At 33.7% G+C, this 14,672-nt stretch overlaps 1 protein-coding gene across 16 annotated transcripts in view; it reads right to left on the reverse strand.

The window, feature by feature from the left end:
* EYA4 (EYA transcriptional coactivator and phosphatase 4) overlaps nucleotides 1-14,672 on the reverse strand; it is a 284,622-nt gene that overhangs the window by 137,923 nt on the left and 132,027 nt on the right. For all 16 annotated transcript variants that reach the window (XM_031667426.1, XM_031667424.1, XM_031667425.1 and 13 more), the window contains exon 3: nucleotides 5,019-5,068. In XM_031667426.1, the coding sequence (XP_031523286.1) occupies nucleotides 5,019-5,068 (50 nt within the window). The remainder of the gene's footprint in view (nucleotides 1-5,018; nucleotides 5,069-14,672) is intronic.

Consider the following 14,672-nt stretch of genomic DNA (forward strand, 5'->3'; position numbering starts at 1 on the left):
CTTCCAGGTTTGAGAAAAATGCAAACTGGCAGTAATGATTTTTGGTACTTCTTGGAGACAGAATATCGGGCTAGATGGACCTCTGATTTGACACAGCAAAATACTATGCATGTTTCACAAAGGAGCCCTCAGCTTTCCCTGCTTTGAAAACAATACAGCATTTAATTTTGAGATAGGCAATTGTATGCAGATAAACATTTAAGTCTTCGGGAAGTACTGCAATAATTATTTTGCTAGCAAATAAGTATGCATAATTTAATACATTAAACATTATTAAATCACAACTGTCTATATAATAGGAATTGGGAATATCATTTTTTTAAGCTGTTGCATGTAGACATTGAATAGATAAACTCCCTGAGGCTCACTTAAATATTACATATTAAACTGAAACTAATTCCAATGCTTCTTTAAAAACCAGAAGGTCATTTTGCCTTTCTTTTAATAATTAGAAAGTTAGTAAAGACTAGGGCAAGAAGACACAGACCAAGGCCTTTGCTAATTTCAGGTAATCATTAAGATCTCAGCAGACTCAATTTCTTTAACTTATGAAGTGGAGAAGAGTCAATCCTCCCCACTACCCACAGAATCTTTCGTTATTCTCCATGTGGAAAAACTATCATCTTAGCTCATATATACCATAAGTTCTTCCTATATTTTGAGATTATCCTTAGATCTCCTTACTATATTCTACTGGCGACACTGTGGCCAGGATGAAACAAAGCTACTAAAGGACAAGAGATGGCTTAACTCCTGTTAAGTAACTTCACAGCCCAATTTCACCACAATATCTATTTCCATTCACTCCCTAATTAACAAAACAAGTATAAAATAAAAATGTCCTATTTTGAGTTTTATTTCCTTACTATGTCTTTGATCTCTTCTTGATGAAAATGCTAGTCAGTGGCCCAAGAGAGAAAAAGCAAAGAGAAACAGAAATAGAAATTCAACAGAGAAATCATTTGTGTGTTATAGGGACTACTTTAACACAGAGACACCCTAAGATATTTGTAAGGTATGTAATACAAGAATGAGATAAATTATTTCCTCGCCTCATTATCAGAAATAAAAACTGCAAGTAGAGGAGTTAAAAAAATAAGATTCATGGAAACTTCTGCTGTAAAATTCATTTGTCCAGGAGCTATTCATTACATTAAACAAGAACCATGTATTTTCGGTGATGAGTCAAACGGGACCCAAATTGGCACAAATAAATTCACCATGAATACAGAAAAAAAATCAATGAAAAATATCATTTCAGTTTATGTTTTAAGATGGTCTATCTAGTAACAAACTTAATTTTAGGGTAAGGATATTAACTTTGTTTTTCTCATAAATTCATTTCATGCTTAACATTAGTTTTAGGAACAAAGTCTAACAATAGTACATCCTGGACCTGGTTAGCAACACATAGCAAGGCAGAAAAAGAAAAACATTTAAGGAATGTCAAATTTTACACAAAGCACATCATATCCCTTTCCACATGACATCAAGTTTAGCAGCTTTAGGAAACAGGGAAAAAATACTATCCCTAATGTCTGCCTTACAGTATATACATGTAATCCTATTTCAAAGAAGATAGTTTGGTGCCTTATTTATACTCCATGGATTTGTAAATTCTCTTTTTCCCAATACACCATTACATCTGCAGCCCAAGCATTTCTTCCAAAAAAAAGAATTAAGGCCAAGCAAGAAAAAGAATTTGCTGATACACATATGTCACTTCAAGATTTCTCTTGACAAAGCCTCCACACCCAATTTAATTGTTTCCCTACTGTAAAAACACTCTCCATCTGCATTTTTTCTAATCATTTCAAAACCAAAACCAACACACTATAAACCTAACTAAATAAATGAATGATATTAGCTTTAGGTTCCAAGTGAGGCAGCATTTTTTAGGCAGTAGGTCTCTGGCTCACATTTTATGCAGATACAGTATTTCATTTTGAGTTCACTTCTTTACTTGATATTTGTTTAGAAAAAAATTACCTAGCCCCAGGCTTTAAATCTCAGTCTGAATCTCTCTCTCTCTGTCTCTCTTTCACACACACACACACACACACACACACACACACACAGAGAGATAGACATATACACACACAGGGAGAAGAGAGAGAGAATATATATTTTGTGGTTTATTTATTTATTTTTGAGACAGAGTCTCACTCTGTCACCCAGGCTGGAGTGCAGCGGCACAATCTTGGCTCACTGCAAACTCCACCTCCTGGGTTCACGCCATTTTCCTGCCTCAGCCTCCCAAGTAGCTGGGACTACAGGCAGCCGCCACCACGCCCGACTAATTTTTTTGTGTTTTTAGTAGAGACGGGGTTTCACTGTGTGAGCCAGGATGGTCTCAATCTCCTGACCTCGTGATCCGCCCACCTTGGCCTCCCAAAGTGCTGGGATTACAGGCATGAGCTGCCGCTCCCGGCCCTGTGGTTCTTAATGAGCAAAAAAGAATGTACCCATATATGTATGTATTAAAATAATGCTGCCCAGTGTCTATATTAGAGACATTTTTTCTTGTTTGGTTGTCATTTTTTTGTTTTTTGACAGGTTACAAAAACTGAACCTCAGTACATGAATATAATAAATGCTATTTTAAGCATTCCTTGATTTGTTCACTATGCAGTAAATTCTTGTATCCTTTTTGTGTCGAGTGCTCATCAGTATTTTTTTATTCTCTCCTTGGTGTTCCACGAATACGTTAACTAAGTGCCAGTTCTGGCACTCTCAGACCTAATATTGGTGAATAAATACAGGATCCAAGAACAGTCACATTTTTATGTTACTGACAGATATTGACCAGAGTGTGGAGATTGGCCATTGCACCACTGGTCAGGAGAGGAGACGTGTTACTATCAAAATGTCTGCGCAAACTGAACCACCAAATGACTCTAGGTCTTCTTGAAGGTCTTTCCATCTCACATTTTAAGAAAAATTATTGTATTTGTTGCTTGTTTTTGATAGTACAAAGTTATGAAGGTCTTAGAAATTGATTTGCCTGATTTTACCCATTTATATTATAGATTAGGAAACTTTAAGCAGCAGCTAATCCATGGCAACTAACTGCTGATTTCCAGGAGCTCAGGCTACTTTTCCATTTACAGAGACGTTTATTATTAAATGACAAATATATTTTAAGCAGTCTTTAAAAATAACTATTTTTTTCTTAAAAATAAAATTATATTTTTAAGGCCACATGGGCTGGGATTTTCTAGATAAAAAAGAATGAATTTTAATTTAATTCCAGGTTTAAATACACTGAGCTCTGAATTCTTTCTACTTCTTCTCCAACTTGATACCAACTGTGAACAATGAATCAGTTTGATTGCTGTTAGTTTAAAATTTACTTAAGCATAGTATTATCTGTCCAAAAATCCTGAGTAGCCTCAAATTTAAACAATTTTGATATGGAAATGTTAATAATAAGGATGATTATATTGCTCTGTTTTTCCTAACTCCCAAGACCAGCTGCTTGCAAAAATTATCTAATTACATATATCATCCTTACAAAGCAAGTCATAGGTAGGTTACTCTTATAGGTCCGCAAATACTTAGGAAGGAGGTGCCTCCAGGGAATAGAGCCTCAGTCTTCCCTTCTCTTCGCACATCCTAGAACTACTCTGCTTTGTAGGAAAACTAAATTTAGTGGTTCATCCATTTCCTAATGCTCCAATAATCCAAAATTAGTTAGTTCCATTTTGATAACTAATTACATAGAACAAAGATCGAAGATCAAAAATCTGATATCATATTAAATGCTCTTCATGATCCAAAGGGAAAATTCACATGCAATCATTTTAATATAATATGTACAGATCAATTATAAGAATACCAAACTGCATAAAACAAAGCAAGAGTTACTCAAACTATAAGTGGACTATACGTAAGATACTCTACAAAAAGAAAAATATAATGGCCATTAATTTTTTTATTTTTGAGATGGAGTCTCGCTCTGTCGCCCAGGCTGGAGTGCAATGGCACAATCTCAGCTCACTGCAACCTCTGCCTCCTGGGTTCAAGTGATTCTTCCACCTCAGCCTCCCGAGTAACTGGGATTACAGGGACCCACCATCATGCCTGGCTAATTTCTGTAGTTTTGTAGAGATGGAGTTTCACCATATTGGCCAGGCTGGTCTTGAACTCCTGACCTCAGGTGATCCACCTACCTTGGCCTTGGCCTTAACATTTTACCTAGATCTGCAATGTTTTGGTGTACCAAGAAAATCACTACATGCACTATATGCTGGAGCAAGTAGGACAAGGTAAAGTGAGATCCATCTCTCAATTGAATACAAATAGGCTAAGTCATATCACTCATAACATAGTAAGAACATGTGTTTATTATTGTCACAGTATTTATGATACTTTTACTTATCCATTCAAAATTGCAGCCTGGACTTTGAAATGAAAGCAATGAAAATGTATAGGTCTAAAAAAAAATCTGCTGGGCATCTGGTTCAACCACAAACAACTAAATGGTGCTAAATTCCTATATGAAGTGGTCTGACCACTTTAATTCATCATTCCCACAGGCTCCAAACAACCCAAATGAGAATGCCAAAGTTAACTATGAGTTTCCTAATTTGACAACAGTTTCAAAACCTAGCAATGTTTCACTGCAAAGAAAAAGAAATATCATAGTTTTTTTTTTTATTTTTTGTAAATACAGATTTGATAGTTATTCAGTATCTGGCACAATTTTAGACTCAAAACATTATAAAAAGAAATTAGAACAAAAAATGAAGATTAACTTAATGCCAAGGTATTATTTTTTTCACGTATTTCTAGAGATATTTCCACTATGGTTCCTTAAAACTGACTTCAATCACAGTCGTTTTTACTAATATTACGAGTAGTGGTACGCTAGCCAGCATGATATACAGTTTCCATAAAGATAAGTTCTTCAAGAAGCTCAATGTTCCAAATCACAATTGTGTTTATGTACAACATCTTACTAGTGCTCCAAAATTGCAATTCTCTTTAGTGGAGTCTCGGTCTTTATTTTACTGTACCTGGAATTCTGAGATTCTGAAACATCTGATTCTGTGCACGTTTTCTTTACCTGTAAGAAAAGAGTACTAGTTATTCTCACATGAAAATACAACTTCCTCACTCAGGTTCACACGCTATTTAAAGTGGATACAGCTCTGTTCACCAAGTTCTCTATAAAATACCCCCCACACTTTACAGCAGCAGCATACAGTACTAAATAGTGTATTTCATTATTATCCCATGAACAGCTGCCAAATACACTTCCCTGGACTCCATTAGTATGTAAAATGTTCAGCTGAAATAACTGGGGACAAGCCTAACTAGGAACAAAGAAACCAAAGAACCAGGTTGCCCACTTAGGAACTAGAAAGCTATACTGTTCTCAATCCACTAAGAAATGTTTTTCCAATTGATACTGCTTCTGTCTCCTACTAAAAGCACATAATAATAAACACCAGGCTTTGAGGCAAAGCATAGCATTAACTAAAATGTTCATACACTAATTTTCATTTTCTCAATCTAGTGGCTGTATGTTTTATATATGTCTCCACGTATCAATTAAGTTTAGCACTGCTTCACACATATATTTTCAGTATATCTTGCAGACTGTATTTCAACTTTGTGGTTTTTAACCCACAGAGGTAAAGGATGAGAATAACTCATACTTCTAGGGCACGCTACCTATTTCTGGACAAAAGTAGGTGATACATCTCTAAAGATGGTGAAATCCATAGCTTTCCACAATTTCACTTCAAGCACATATATCTATATCTGATTATTATGGTCTTAAAAGTATATGCAGAGTAGACTAAACTTCAAAAATCTCTTGGTTAACATGAAAAATGTACAATATACATTTATAAGCCCACTATTTCTGGGAGTTCATATTTCAATAACTTAACTATGCAACCTACGGAATCCAAGGAGTTTTACTTCCAATACGTGGTTTGAAAGTTAAAAAAAAAAAAAAAAAAAAAAACTTCTACTGAATATATACTATGAGGAACATGTGTGCAATGTGAACTGCAATATGAACAGTACCACTTAAAAGTAAGTCTTACGCTTTGAAGATACAGCATTGTCTTTCCAACTCACAAAGTAATTTTTTCCTCCTCTGTCTCAGAAGAATGCTTAAAAAACAAACTCACAAAAACCCTACATTTTCAAAAATCCCTGTCTTTTGCTTTTAATACAAAGTCCAGACATTTTTATAATCTGGGAAATCAATTATTTTCTTGATTAACTCTGTAGTCTCTTTTGCATCTTGTGTATACACTTACACAATATGAAAATAAAACTGACCAGCAAAGAGATTGTCATCCTGTTTTATTATGTAATGTCTTCTATGCCCTTAACATGGTAATCAGTACCATGAGATGGAGGGGCAAAAAAAAAAAAAAAAAATGGTTTCAGAGAGAGAGAAGAGGAGAAGGAAAAGGAGGAGGAGGTAGAGAAGGAGGAGGAGGAGGGGGACAAGGGGATGAGGGGGAGAAGAGGAAGAAAAGGAAAAAGAAAGAAGAAGAGGAGGAGGAGAGGGAGAAGAGGAAGAAAGGAGGAGAAGGAAGGAAGGAAGGAAGGAATTAGAAATTCCTTTATATATTAAAATAACCATTTATCAGAGTGGTTATTTTTAGGGGTTTCATTCATTTGTTCATGATCAAATGAGAGAAGAATAATATTTAGGATACCATGACTACTGTAGGGGAAGTCTATCTAAAGTATTGTGAGTGTTCATAGAACAAACTAACCCAGCCAAAGGAATATGGAAAAGGCAATGAAGAAAGTGAGTTCTGAATTGAGTCTTCAAAGACTACATGTGGGAAATGGTAGGTATTTCAGTGTCAAGAAGTTTGCCAGGGGAAGCATATTATGAAGCCCTTATGTATGGTAAAGAGTTTGGAATTTAACCTTTGGTCAATGAAGACCATTGAAAGGTTGTTAAAAAACAAACTGGGTAGAGATGCTATAGAAGCTAATGTGGAAGGGGGATGAGGTGAGGGCTGAAAGTTGGGAAAAGCCTAATGCAACAAAAGAGATAGTAGAAGTTCCATGAAGGCAGAGATGGCATTGATCTCTGATCATCATATCCCCAGCCCTGAGCAGATCTCCCCAAATGCTACTTTGAACCATTCAATCTGAGAGATGGTGAAGACCCAAATTAACACAGGAGCCATGGGGTGAACTGAGGGTGTTTTTGACAAACACTTCTGAGATAGAATTGACAGAATATTGTAATTGATTGAAGTATTAACTAGAATATTATCAGATCTTTTTAACTGTACTTGAAAAGAAAGTTGAGATATATTGAAGACAAAAAAGGTTATTTTATGACATCTTCAAATTACTTCAAAACCCTATCTTATTTCTGAATTAAGGTAGAAGAGTTAAAGGAATCATCAAGAAACATATTTCTAGTGTTCTGATCATAGAATTAGAGGCAAATGGATAATCTGAACACACTCTTCCATTTGAGACTTCATTAAATGGCAAGTGCTGAACCATATATGCTACATAAGAATATTCTTACAAAACATATAGAACCTTCAATGACTATCATTTAGGAAGGAGTGCAGTGGCTATTCACAGGTGCAATCATGGTACACTACAGTCTCAAACTCCTTCGTGCAAGCCATCCTCCTGCCTCAGCCTTCCATGTAACTGGGTCTACAGGCATGCACCATCACCCCAGGCTTACTTCTGAATGTGTTTTTGAATAAAGTGGAAAACAAGCAGGCCAAGAAATGAGTCAGAATTTCATGCCAAAAAGTTAAATTCAAATCCTAGTTTTCACAAGACACACCAGGGGGTGGGCAAATAAAAAAAAAAAAACGTTGAAAATTGTTCCATAGAAATATATATATACACACACACAACACACACACACATACCAAGAGAGAAAGGATGGATAGCGTAAATGAATGCAACTTGCTGCAATAAAATGAACTTTAACCTATGCAATATCTCTTCAGAGAAATTATAAAAATACAGGAAAATTCCAAGCACCATGAAAAGGAGTTAAATGTTTAACTATTTTAAGAAAAGTAACTATTAGTATTCAATGAAAACACAAATATCAAAATTCTAAATTTTTCAGATGAAGGAATGGATGAATAATAGCTAAAATTTTTGAGTGTTTACTACATGCCAGGCACAGTGCTTAGATATATACAATTTTCTTCCCAGTTCCCATATAGTAACACTGAGAAGCAGAAACATTAACCTGCAAGCAAGTTATGTAGCAGACTTCAAATTCAGATCTATGAGGGCATTTTAAGCAGAACCTATGAAGAACCTAAAATTCATAAACATATGAATTAAAAATGTTGAAAATGAAGATCAAAACATCTTAATATTTAAAAATTTGATTTCAATTATATAACAATAATAATTACTGCCATTTATTAAGCAAATATTCTTTCCCACTCACTCTGCTAGACTATGTATATATATAATCTCATTTAATGTATGAAGCCAGGTATGATGAATAAAATCCTCCTCTTAAAAACCAGAAAACTAAGGTGCAAAGAGGCTCAATAACTTGCCTAATATCCCACAGCTAATATTAGCAAGGCTGGAATTACAACTTAAGGCCACACATCAAGCCTTTCATTCTCTCCTGTGCTACATTTGCCAGTTGTTTCTATTAGTTTACTTTTCTTTCTTTTTAAAATCTCACTTTATTGAGGTATGATTGATATACAAAAAGGTAGACCTATTTAATGTATACAACTTGATGAGTTTGAGATAAGAATGCACCTGTGAAACTATCACTGTAATCTATGCTGTGAACATATCCATCACTTCCAAAAGTTTCCTCCCAAATTGTGTGTGTGTATGAACTTAATATAAATCTACTCTCTTAGTGAATTTTAAAATATACAATAGTACTGCCTATATAGTTGCTATAGGCACTATTCTGTACAGTAGATTTCTGGGAACTGCCCATCTTGCGTAAGTAAAACGTTGTACCTTTGACTAATATCTCCCATTTAAAACTAAGAGTGGAAATTAAAGTTCTGTGGAACAATTTTCAAAGAAGAACCCACTAGTAACTAGAACTACTAGTAACCTACTAGTAACTAGTAACTAGAACCTACTAGTAACTTTTACAATACATCAGTCATTAAAGGAATCCTTTAAACTAGACTACTGAAGTAACCAGTTTTTAGCAAGCACTAGTAATATTTAAACTCCATGTAGGCAAAATAAATAGTAGTTTTGAAAAAAATTATCCAGATATCTGTAGCATCCACTGCCATCACTACCCCAAAAACAGCCAAAAAAAAAAATCTAATGTGAAAAACAACTTCTGGGTTGTTTCTTTTTCTGTCCAAAATATCAAGATTTGCTCATTCAGCAAGGCTTTACTGAATGCCTGAGATATCCAAGGCAGTGTTCCAGTCACAGAGATGAACTAGACGTAAGCAGTCTGACACAGGAGCCACTAACTACACGTGGCTATTTAGAGCTTGAAACGGGGCTGAATTGAACTGAGATGTGCTGGTAGCGTAAAAGCACACCAGATTTCAAAGTCTTACTATGAAAAAAAGGAAGTAGAATATCTTAGTATTTTTGATACTGAGAGTGAAATGATATTTTGGGCATACTGTGTTAAATAAAACAATTTCCGCTGTTGATTCTTACTTTTCGAGTGTGACTACTAGAAAATTTAAAATACGCATAGGATTTGTATCATTTTTCTAGTGAACAGCACTGACCTAGACCAGCAAACACCTGTCTGCCCTGATCATGCATTCTAGTGGAGGAGACATACAAGAAATAAAGAAACTGGTAAATAAAGAATACAATGCAAGCAGTGGTAATTGCTAAGAAGAAAATAAAGCAGAATAAAGGAGTAGAGAGGACTGGTCAATATTATTACATTAGTCAGACAATTATTTTTAAATATAATTTATCTTATTACACAATACTATGCATCTCTTCCTTCACAATACTATTCACCCCTCAAGTTTTTTAGGTTGTATTTACATGAGTAACATAAAGTATACTTTAAAATAAATTATAAAGAATGTAGGATTTGGTATTGAGAATAATTAATACTTTCAATATCTGGAAAACATATGTAGAAAATGCCATAATTTCTGGAATCTTTTGAATTCTGACTATTACATTAATATATAAAAATCAACCTTAATTTTTTTAATGTTTCCAAACCACTAGGTCCTTTGAGAAGCTCACAATCTTTTGAGGAGAATTAACTAATAAAAAAAGTTTGCAAATAAGAGCAAGGTTCTTTTATTATATCTATCATCTTCTAAAATAGCTGGGCTCGGTTATCCCAATTATCTTCTAGTGAATCATTCTGATTACAAATCCTGAAACATTAATGAGAAGAAAACATGTAAAAAGAATAGAATAATGTAAGAAGACATTTTCAAAAGATCTTTTTTGGAACTTCATTTTGTTTTGAAATGAGCGTTAATAAAAATAATAAAAATGAGTCTTAGGACATATTATACACTGATAACAAAAGATGGATTCAGCAACTATAAATTCTAGATAAAAATTTCACAGATGAAAGTTTGCTTATGTAATGAATAATTTATTAATACATATTCTTATGGATGATAAGACTATTTCTTCAGTGAACTGCATAGAAAATATAAAATGTAATGTAAATTAGATTAAATGCATTATAGATTAAGGAAAACATGGATAAGCAGATGTAAAAATATTTCTTTCCAAAAATGGAGATTATATTACAGATTATTGCATGCCAAACTCTTTGTAAACATAGAAAATGATACAGAATTACTGTCAACAACAATTTAGATTTGTTGGCTTTGTTGGCATTTCAAATGTGAATACTCTAAGATGTGAATCTGACTGAATAAGTGATATCTATTTCAAAAAACTGTAGTATATCAATGCCTAGAGTCTTACATGAATGTATACTTTATAAAATGAATTTTATGACTAGGTTGAATAAAATTGTTGTAAATTATTGCCTGATAAAGCAGAATGATATCTAACTTTAGTTACCTTTAGCTTCTAATTTAGTGAAAATAAAAGACTTCTTGAAATATTCATGGCTATATGACATTTTTCATATTTTCTAATACAAGTTGTTCATATTTGAATTTTAAATTAAATAATGGAATTTAAAAGTATTTTAAATAATTATTCCAGCTTTATTCTAGGAATAGCAATCATATTCTTATTTAATGCATCTCAATTGATTGGCCCTTATCACATTAATTTTTGAAAACATTGATAAGTGACTGATACAGATAGTTTAATGGGCTGCCCTATATCATCCTGGTTTCTATTTAGCAGCACTGAATACATATGAATTAAAATATATCCTTTTCTATTACATATATCCTTTCCTATTACATACCTCAGGAATGTATGAAGGAACATAAAAAAATGTAAAAGTAGGTATTAATTTAAAAATTGAGTTCTAATGTAATACATGAAATAGGCAAAACATAAACAATGTTTACAATATAAGCTTTTACTAAAAATTATTACAAAGTTTAGTTACCTATACTTGTGAAAGAAAATATATGCTCATGTCCTAAATATAATATTTAAAACTTAGTACCACTCAAGGACTTCCCACAAGATGTACACTTTACTGTGATAACCTATGATTATTTTTGGATCCAAGTAAATATGATTTATGTTGTGAAGATCATCGTAGGATTGGTGTACTGCTAGGCCCATAGGGATATGAACTTGGAGATTCACTTTCTCAACTGGCTAAAAATGTGTCAACATTTCTCAATATGACTCATTTTCTATCTTTCACTTTTTTTTTTTTTTTTTTTTTTGAGGGGGGGTGTTCGGTTTTTTCCCCCGGGTTGGGTGCAGTGGCCAGATCTCAGCTCACTGCAAGCTCCGCCTCCCGGGTTTACGCCATTCTCCTGCCTCAGCCTCCCAAGTAGCTGGGACTACAGGCGCCTGCCACCTCGCCCGGCTAGTTTTTTTGTATTTTTTAATAGAGACGGGGTTTCACTGTGTTAGCCAGGATGGTCTCGATCTCCTGACCTCGTGATCCGCCCGTCTCGGCCTCCCAAAGTGCTGGGATTACAGGCTTAAGCCACCGCGCCCGGCCTCTTTCACATATGTTATACTTCACTTCTTGACTTTTAAATCTCGAAACATTAAATCTTTGGAACACAAAAGTTGTCACCAAGAGTTTCAAAAAATACCTCTCTGTCTTAACATGTTCATACAAATTTGAGAGGCTTTTCAAGGAAAATAAAATGTCATTTTGCCAAATGGTGGTCAAAAAATTAAAGTCTTAGAAATACAGTTTGTAGAAATCCAATTATTAAATAATACAAAACTTTTAATAAAGTGTCTTTGTTTTCCTTAGAAACAAAGATCTTGCAGCTGTAAAATGTACACATTTCTGAAATTCTTTTCATGTAGTTAGGGAAGTCTATTTATTCCTCCATTTTCTTACTGTATCACTTTTCAACCTCTTTTCATTCCTTAACCAAGCTTCTCCCTGGCAACCCCAAAACTGTGTTTCTAAAAGCCCAAAACACTGTTTATTTACTATGAAAGTGAGAGGACTCTACTGCATACCTGGAAGTCTGCATCTACTTTCATTCAAAGAAAACCTGCCATAACCCTTCTTTAACTGCTACGCATCAAAGATACAATTGAATACTCTATTTTAAGCGCAACAGTAGACAAAATAGCATACCTATTAAGACTAGTGGAGTTAGAGAATTAATAAATAAAAATCCACCACCAAAAACCTGAAGCCGAAATTATTTTACTCCTTTAGTATTGGGCTGTCACAGGCAAGATCTCACTTGATTTCTGGCCTTTAATGCGAGGGCCTTCCAGGACCCTGGTTTGGGGGAGGGAGGTTAGACAAAATCATGCACTAGGGAGGAATTATGTTTTAAGTGGAAAAACTCCTATAGTCTATAACTCTTCATCAACTACAACTGTCACAATAGCCTCCAAATGATTTGAGAGTTCATAGCAAGGCTGAATATATTCAAAAAGCAACTTAGCAACAATAACAGAAAAACAAAGCACAATTATATATGTACAGTATGTAAGTATTAAACCAAATGTCAAGCCACATTAACTTTTAAAATTCCAAAGCGCATTTTCTCCTTAGCTATGCCATAGTCCTTTTTCACCTGCCATAAATGCCATATCGGCTTTATGAATTATTTAGGAAAATTTCAAACTCCTTCTAATGGTATATTTTTTCATTATTACCCAGTGGGGCAGGCAAAGCTAACACAGTACTTAAAAATGCCACAAAAGGAACTGTAAGATGCTTTAACATATCATGTTACAGCTCATATGAAAGCCGCTACTCTAAGACTGGAAAAAAGACTAGACTGTCCAGCCTTAATACTATGCATAAATACTATACATAAGCACTAAAAGAATTTTTTTTCCTCACAAATGTGCACGATAAACAAACACCTAAAGAGATACTTCCTCATATATCGTGGTCTTCTTTACACTTTTTGTTTATATGTTCCTTTGCCGTCCCAGGTGTCACAAGAAAGATGGATAAATGCTTTACAATGTATTAGAATAACAAAAAGAGCAAAATGAAATACTTTATTCTAAATTAAAGAATTATCACTTAATGATCACAATGTTAATTTGGTAGAATCTTCTGCAACTAAATTAAAATTGCTGACTGCTGTGCAGCTTCACACTGAACCAGGAAAGAAGAATTCCAGCAGTATTACCTATCAGAAACTTTAGATTTCCCTCCATTAAAGTGAATATTTGTGAATTCTCAAAAACATTGCTTTAAAAATCATCTTAAAAATTTACCCTAGTCCTCTAAATAGAGAAAATTTGCTCATGTTTTTGGCAACATCTTCTATATCTTTCTAATTTTTTTCTTTTAAGATATTGGAATGCTTTGGCCACAAGGTTAAGAAAAACTCACCCATTTATCAAGATCTGCCAAGCCCAACAGGACTCCAGACAAGCCAGTGCTCTACCACTTAACAAAGACAGCTCATCTTGGTCATTAAACTTCAAAAGAATTTGGCCAAGGGCAGAGTTACATATCATTTGTTTCCAAACATAAAATATCAATCATTATGTAATATACTCTAGTACACCATCATTTATTTGCCTACTAAGTAGAAATAACTAACCTTTTCAATTTGAACAATAATTAACTATAAAGGTTGTCTCACTTAGCAATATAAAATTGTTCAATTCATATGCAAAAGTTTTGTTAAAGTTCACCTGTGTGTGTATGTCTGTATAAGTACATACATACGCCTAAACTTTAAAAAACATTTTCAAAGTATATATAAAAACTCTCCTAATGTTCCCAATAGTATCACCATCACTTTTTAAAAAATTAGAAATTCTCCAACTTTAAAAAATAACTGATAGAATGCACACAAAATTTTAAAAGCAATTTTAAATTTAACAACATATATCTCTATCTGTAGATTAATTTATATAAAATATAAATATTTCTAGAACAATACAATGATAAAATAAGTGTGTAAAAAAGGCATAGTTTTGAATTTTACATATTTTATCTTCTTGATCTTCCATTAAAATAGCAACATTTATAAAGAGAAAATTCAAGAATATTGGCATTAAGTTCTTTTTAAAATTAAACTTTATACAATAAGAAAAAATGTATTCATAGCATGCTGGATTGAATCTGATATTTTCCACAACATTGTAGC

Source organism: Papio anubis, chromosome 6 (assembly GCF_008728515.1).
Source record: "Papio anubis isolate 15944 chromosome 6, Panubis1.0, whole genome shotgun sequence".
NCBI classification, from domain to species: domain Eukaryota; kingdom Metazoa; phylum Chordata; class Mammalia; order Primates; family Cercopithecidae; genus Papio; species Papio anubis.